Here is an 8,090-nt window from a genome sequence, read left to right as displayed (position 1 = left end):
TAATCAATGATTTTATTATTAAGCACAATCTGGATTTTATGTTTTTAACTGAAACCTGGTTGGACCATAATAACAGTGCTGCTGTTCTCATCGAGTCAGCTCCCCCTAACTTCAGTTTTATGAGTGAGAATAGAGTGAATAAGAAAGGCGGTGGAGTCGCCATTTTGTTTACTGCCTCATTCCAATGTACGCAAATATCTTATGGAAATTTTGCTTCTTTTGAATATGTGGCTCTTCAGCTAAGGTTCTCCCCTCGAGCTATATTTCTAAATATCTACAGGCCACTTAAATACTGTGGAACCTTTGATGACTTTAGTGAACTGCTGTCTATAATTTGAATTACCTTTGACTGTGTAATTATTGCTGGTGATTTTAACACTTGTTGTGTTGACAATAGGGCTGCTCGATTATGGAAAAAAATATAATCACGACTATTTTGGTCAATATTGAAATCATGATAATTTAACACGATTACTCGTTGACTTCTGGACAGATGTTGCAATTATTGAACCTAAAAAATAATGGAAAAAGTCAAATACATTGTCCCATACTAGCAGCCTAAAATCTCGTATTTTACCTGCTTTTATATTTTTGTTTTTAACTGCTCTTTAATGTTTAATTTCTTATACTGCACTGTAACTTTTATTCTCGTATTTTATCTGTTTTTAAATTTTTTAATCATTCTTAACTGCTCTTTAATGTTTTATGTAAAGCACTTTGAATTGCCCTGTTGCTGAAATGTGCTATACAAATAAAGCTGCCTTGCCTTTAAAAAGAACTCATGTATGGAATTTCACCTCTTACTCAATAGCATTGTAAATGCATAGTTCTTAGGGTGCAGCTGTAAATGCATCTGCAGCCATACAGGCATCAGGACAAACATGTTTGACTTGATGCCGTTTCTTAAGGCCTCTTGCAGAGCTTCTCTATTGATTGAGTAGATTACAGTTATGTAATGTGGGTTGATGACAGAGAAGAACTAATGACAATAGCTTAATCTCAAAGGTATGACACTGTAGGTGGCGCTCAGTATAAGGTTTGGGATATCTATTGGAGAGGACAAAGTGAAGGAGGCACAGTTACAATGGCTCTCTACCAGTTTCTCTGGGGTTCAACCCTGATGATCGTTCTCTTATCCAGAGGTAAGAGTTTTTTTTAAACAATATTTTAAAAACAATCGTATTACTTTGCTCATTTTAAGGATGGACAAGACTATCATGCTACTTTACTAAAGTAGATGTGAGGGCACATTGGTTGGTCTTTACTACTCCTAAGTACGTTTTTTTTATATCAGTCACTCTGCAGTTCAGTGATGTTCCTCGAAGTGATGAACACCTTTTCTATATCCAAACACTTTTTTTTTTTTAATAGTTTGCTGTATGAAAACCAAAATGAACCTTGTGACTGGGTTACAATAGCAGGGAGTGGATAGCCGTTTTTTAAATTTTGCCCTTCAAATTACAGAGCAAATATTTTATCTACTTACCACGACCACAAAATGACAGATTTTATAATGTAATCAAGAAAAACTCAAGTTAGGGCTGCTCAATTATGGAAAAAAATCATGATCACAATTATTTTGGTCATTATTGAAATCATTGAAATCGATTATTTAACACGATTACTCATTGACCTTTTGAAACCGGTTGCATTTATTGAAAAAACAACATTCTTTCTAAGTGAGAACCAAGTTAAAGTAATAGTTTACTTGCAAAACGTAATGTGCAAAATAAACGTTTCTCTCGATTACTCTGTTTTTGTGATTATCACAGAGATGGGGACTCGAGTCGAGAGAAGACTTCAGACTTGACTTGCGACTCGACCCAAAAGACTTCAGACTTGACTCGGACTCGAGCTTCGAGACTCGTCAACAACCTGTTTTCATGCAATTATTGCTTTTTAAATCAAAATGTATTCATGTATTTCTATTTTCTTTTGTTGGCGCATATACGGGGAAACGTATGACGAGCTGCATGTCCCCTGCCCTTTGTCATAATGTGCAACGTAACGCATGCACCTATGTGCGCGCACTCACATATCAAAATATGCATTGCCGATGGCGACACCAAGTCCTCCTGGAGTTGTGCCTTTTCTCATTAGTTTTGCTTTCAATAACTTGGTAAACAGTGGCAGTAAGCTAACAGCTACATGCAAGGTGTGTGGCACCAAGATAAATGATGCCGGATCAACAACGTCGGACTTCATCAGGCATCTCAAAACGCACCCAGATAGGTCAGTCACTCACACACTAATGTGAAAGAGACGTTACATTTAGCATATATCGTCACAGGTAACAAGCTAACCATCGCAAAGTGTTGTGCTAATGCTGGGAACAGGCAAATTGTATCTGTAATTAGTAGTTGCTGAGGCTAAGAAATCCATGGCGCACAGGAGGCGGGACGCACGGATCCAACTCCCCAGGAACAAACGCTGTGTCGGGTGGGCAAACTCATGTGATGCGTAATTGATCCCGTGGATGATTTGTAGGCTATTAAGTGAACAAGGTGTACCCGGTCCACCAAACACTGGGCCGTCTAGTCTGTCTTAATTCTGCACGTATTTCTGTAGTCCTATTTACTATTTCATTATTTCATCCATGCATGGCGCAGCGGATCCGTGCGCACGGTCACCTGCCGTGGAGACGCCGGCCTCACTAACCTCTCAACTGATTTTAATACTGTTCTGTATGGATGGTAGCTACAGGACATGCTTTGAATTCATAAGATTTAACAATACAGTGTTAGGGACAGATCAGATGGCCAGAGACTTGACTTGGACTCGTGGCAAAAGACTTGAGACTTGACTTGAACTTGCCCCTCAAAGACTTGAGACTTGACTTGGACTCGAGCTCAAAGACTTGAGACTTGACTTGGACTTGCAGAAAATGACTTGTGAACATCTCTGGATCATCACGAGCCAGAAAAGTAATCCTGATTATAAATGTTATTAATTGCTCAGCCCTCGCTCAAGTAGATGTAAAAGCTAATCAATCACAGTCACTAAAGTGTCAGCAGAGTGCTTGTAATCAGTTGCTTTCCACACTGCTTAAGTTGCAATACCATTTTTTGCCCTATATTGACTGGATCCCGTCTTTTCAATTTCTCTTTTTTAAACAAAGATGAGTTAACATGGACAGTGATAATATTGGTACATTTATTTAAGGTATTCTTTAGAAGTGTTTTATCTGCAAGTGGAGCAGCCGAGGGCAGAACCGAATAATGCTCAGATTTTTCCATCAATGTTTACAGACAGCAAGTATTATGTAAAGTTACTTTGACAGCAATATCTTTTTGGGTATTGTAATAATACTCAGAAATGACTCCCTGGCATAAAAAAGGAACTGAAACCTTAAAATGTGGTGTCCCTCTACTGTGAAAGCAGACTGGGAGTCCAACAAGTTCCTAACAATTTAGGCAGACTCACCCCAAAAGAATGGCAGATAAGCAATAAACTAGTTTATTAAGCAAATTTTTTTAAGTGTATTTAGATTTGCATGTTTTTCTCCTTCTGTGCCAAGTGTTCTATGGGCGTTTCCTGAGAACAATGAGCAGTGAGTTTTTTGACAAAGCATGTTGAGGGAAACATCATGCAAATCTAAACCGAAGTAGATCTGAGTATGGGTTTGGCAAAGCGCAGATTTTGTTCCATGATAAGGCAGTCGCCATTTGAAAAATTTGGAACCTAGACTTTACTTTTTTTCATGAACATTATATTTTCACAAACTGGACCCTCAGGTTTTTCCAAAACATTTTTAAAGTGGAGGTTTCTTCTACAATTAAGTAGACCATAGTTACGAATGTGCTCACAAATGCATCTGCTTCACGCTAAGGAGTTTTGCTTGACCTAGTTCTGTCTGTGTTCTAAATTTCAGGATGTCATTCACAGCAGCTAGGTAAGCATCATTAAAGGTTCAATTTTCGTTTCATTCTTTCAGCTATGTTGAGGACTTGTTGCATTTACTTCATGTTTAACTCTCTTCTCTTCTGTCTGTCAGTATGTGGACAGGCTGTACTCAACACCAGAATTGTGGGAGGTGAAGATGCGCCTCCAGGAAGTTGGCCCTGGCAGGCCAGTTTGCAGGCTGATGGTAGTCACTTCTGTGGAGGATCCCTAATTAACAATCAATGGGTGCTGACAGCTGCTCACTGCGTGAGAGAGTAAGGGATCGCTGTTGCCAGTATTAGTTTATAAACTGATGCAATTACGCGAAAGCCTTATTAGCGTTAAGATTCTCCTGCTTAGCATAACCCTGATAGATCCAAACTCCACTCAAAAAACAAGCATTTTTGAAAGTATCTACACCTTTGCGTCTCCTAAGGGTGTGAATCTTTACTGGCCTCACGATTCAATTTGATTACGATTATTCTGTCAACAATTCGATATCCCAATGCATCACGATGCGCCACCTCCTCAAATTTTTTATATATTGCTACACGTGGTTTTCATCAACAAATTCCAGCAGTCAGCTATATAACAACTCCCATTTTCATTGCATCTGCTCTTAAAAAGACACTTCCTGAATGTAGTGGAGTCTGAACACACAAGACAACAGACAAAAGGCAAAAACAAAAAAGCAGGAAACTGAAAATCAACAAGCAACATCATAGGCAATAATTCATTGTCTGTCACTGCATCAATGCAGATTCATCCAGGTCTGCATCGCGATGCATTGATTAATTTCAACACCCATAGCGTCTCCCCTGAGTAACATGAATACACAGACACAAACTCAGATGAGAAAATGTATGCCACTCTTACATTTGTCATTATTATTATCCAGAAAATGTATCCAGACATGGACCGTGTGTTGATACAGGTGTAAATAAGGCCAAAAGAACTAACACCTGTAAAACTCAACTGTAACAGTGAAAAACTTACTAAAATGTACTCCATTTACTTCTTTGTCTTCAAGAACTGACCTCGGAACTGTTGTGTATTTGGGCCTCCAAAGCCTGCCGGGTCCAAACTTGAATGCAGTGTCACGGCATGTGAGTATGATCATACGCCATCCTTCATACGGCTCCGTGACCAAAGTCAACACCGACGACAACGACATATGTCTCCTGAAGCTGTCGGCACCTGTGAATTTTACGGACTACATACAACCGATCTGCTTGGCCTCAGGAAACAGCACTTTCAACACTGGGGTTGAAAGCTGGGTCACTGGTTTTGGTATTACGGATAATGGTAAGCTCAGACTGTTCCCTTTCATCACACAATGATGCATACAGATGTGTATTGTCCTTTTTGCACACCAATTTTAATATGATCTTTTGAAATATCTGGATTTAGGTACACTTGCCGACAACCTGCAGGAGGTGATGGTACCGATAGTGGGAAACAATCAGTGCAGATGCACCTATGGTGATCTTACAGGGAACATGATGTGTGCTGGGGTCCCAGCTGGAGGAAAGGATTCATGCCAGGTAACCACCCCTTTGTGTGTAGCCTATTTCAGAATCAGAATCAGAAAGGGTTTTATTGCCAAATACGTTTTTTAACACATACAAGGAATTTGTTTTGGTGTTGTTGGTGCACGTCACACATTCTCTAGATGGAATATTAAACAATATAGGTATAAACAATATAAGTATATGTATACAGTATGTATTAAATTCAAAATAAAGAATAAATAGAATGAATGGAACTCACAGGGGGAATAAAAAGGCTTACAGTTTATGATGAAATATTCCAGGTCAGGAGAACAGTGCTGCTGGGTCACTGTCACGTCGTTGCACCAGCCGCTGTTGATGTAGAAACAGATTCCTCCACCTTTAGTTTTGCCGGAGAGATCCGTGTCTCTGTCCGCTGGAAGCCTGCCAGCTGCAGCGCAGAGTCCGGTATTAATCCACAGAGCCACGTCTCCGTGAAGCACAAAACAGCAGATGAAGAAAAGTCCCGGTTTCTCACCAACAGCAGTTGTAATTCCTCTAGTTTGTTGGCCAGTGAGCGCACGTTAGAGAGGAATATTCCCGGTAACGGTGTGCGTAATCCTCGCTGGCGGAGACGCACAAGCGCACCGGCCCGTTTCCCTCTCCTCCGGCGCCTCACTGCGTGAGCAAAATGGTGACCAGAATGTCCCAAATTTCCAGTGAAGGGAGAAGAAAAGTGGAAAATAAGTCCAATGGTGTTGTTCCCCTGAAGTTCACGAGCTCGTCACTGGTGAATGAGATACGGGGACCATCGCAAGAAACAAAGTTAAAACACAAAACAAAACAAAGCGCCCCAACACACCGTGTCACCATTCTGCGGCGCCATCTTAGTATATCTTGTTAGGTAATGCCTTGTTGAGATTTATTTTACAGGGGAGAGCAGGATAGCATCCTGGGAATATGCACTTGGTCTTTCACTTGTTTACATGGCAGATTTTATATCAAGTGGATTGGTTGCCAAATACACTAACAATAAACAAATCTTAATTGACATCCAAGAAATGTTTTGTTGTTTTTGATATAGGCTAACCGTTCTCCCTTGCTTCCAATCTTTGTGCTAAGCTAGGGTAAACACGTTATACAGCTATCAATGGATTGAACACACAGAGATGAAGCCGATATACATTTTATCATAACTCGATGAGCCTTTAACTTTATTGAAATATGAAAATAATGTTTTATATATTAATTCCCAAGAAAGTCAGACTAACAGTTACCAAACAGCATTACGGGAATTACACTTCAGCAGGGTGAATGGTTTTGAGACAGGTCCTCTCCTAAAAGACACCTAATACTATCCTAATAACAATCATAAATTTCTTTCCAAAGGGAGACTCAGGGGGGCCACTGGTGATCAAAAAGGGGTCTACGTGGATCCAGAGTGGAATTGTGAGTTTTGGTCGAGGCTGTGGCTTACCCAATATTCCTGGAGTTTACACCCGTGTGTCCCAGTACCAGGAATGGATCCGCAGCATTATCGTTGGCAGCAGCAAACCCGGCTTCGTTGATTACACCTCTGCAGGAGTTGACAGCGACCTGTTCTTTGAATGTCCAACAACAACACGCCCACCAACCACCACAACCGGTGGTGATAGTGTGTTTGACAGTGGTGAAAGCATGAGCCACTTCTCCCGCTTCCCCTCACTCTGCCTTCTAGTTTTTTCGCTCTATGTGCTGGGCGGAGCATAACATGGAAATGTCAAACTACAGTTTAGGGTTTCCGTGCCCAAATGTCTCAGTCACTGTGTTTGATATGAGCTTTTCTTCTTTCAATGTAGAAAATATGAACGTGTAAATACTAGGGCTGTCAAAATAACAACTACCAACCATATTGACGTTTGCATACAGACGAAAATCTGGTGCCACTGATATGTCTGCGCTTCTCTCTGCTGCTCTGAAACAGACGTTACAGGAAACACAAACCCCGCTGCATGTGACGCCAGTTAACACAATACTCAACAGCAGCTAACGTTAGCCTACCGCTAGCTAGTAGCTGGATAAACACGGTTAAAATGCTGACAGCTAACGCTAAACGGTGTAAAGTTTGACTGTGTTTCACTGTAGAGGATTCAACACCGGGATGTAACAATCTGCAGCTGCTGTCGGAGAAACAACACAAACGGTGCGTTCAATGAAACTGGTCAACTACAGCCTCGTGGTGCATTTGAAGTTATTGTAAATGTCCTTTTGCTATCTGGTTGTTGTTTTTGTCGTTCAACAGCAATTTACTAGTGAAATAAGTTATTGTTATACATTATTATTAAATCATTTAATTTTGACCATATGGCCTTAGCAATAAACAAGCTGTTCTTTAATGTCACCAACTGTTGTTTAGTACCCTTTTTTTTCTTTTCTTTTTTTACTTTCTTAAAAAGTATCAGTTCAGGCACCGTTAATTATGTATGCGATTAATTTCGATTAATTAATCACAGAGTATGTAATTAATTAGATTACATTTTTTAATCGATTGACAGCCCTAGTAAATACAGAACTAAAACGTTTTATGAATTCAATTGCAATAAACTGTTGTAATAATCACAGGGGAATTACTGGAATTGTTGGGTCTTTGTAAATTCTAAATTATATACTCTATCTGTAAAGTGTCTTGAGAAAACTCGTTATGATTTGATACTATAAATAAAATTGAATTAGATGGGA

General features: G+C 39.9%; 1 protein-coding gene across 1 annotated transcript; it reads left to right on the top strand.

Annotated features, from left to right (window-relative positions):
• The first annotated feature begins 992 nt into the window (after positions 1-992).
• On the top strand, positions 993-8,090 carry LOC144534071 (serine protease 27-like). Its single transcript, XM_078275741.1, has 6 exons — positions 993-1,142; positions 3,872-3,892; positions 3,995-4,157; positions 4,913-5,187; positions 5,293-5,426; positions 6,762-8,090. The coding sequence occupies exons 1-6, from the start codon at positions 1,085-1,087 to the stop codon at positions 7,119-7,121; spliced, it is 1,011 nt and encodes a 336-aa protein (XP_078131867.1). The 5' UTR covers positions 993-1,084; the 3' UTR covers positions 7,122-8,090.

The sequence above is a fragment of the Sander vitreus genome, chromosome 19 (genome assembly GCF_031162955.1).
Source record: "Sander vitreus isolate 19-12246 chromosome 19, sanVit1, whole genome shotgun sequence".
Lineage (NCBI taxonomy): Eukaryota > Metazoa > Chordata > Actinopteri > Perciformes > Percidae > Sander > Sander vitreus.
The sequence above is the reverse complement of the archived record's forward strand: the minus strand, read 5'-3'. Positions and strand labels throughout refer to the sequence as shown.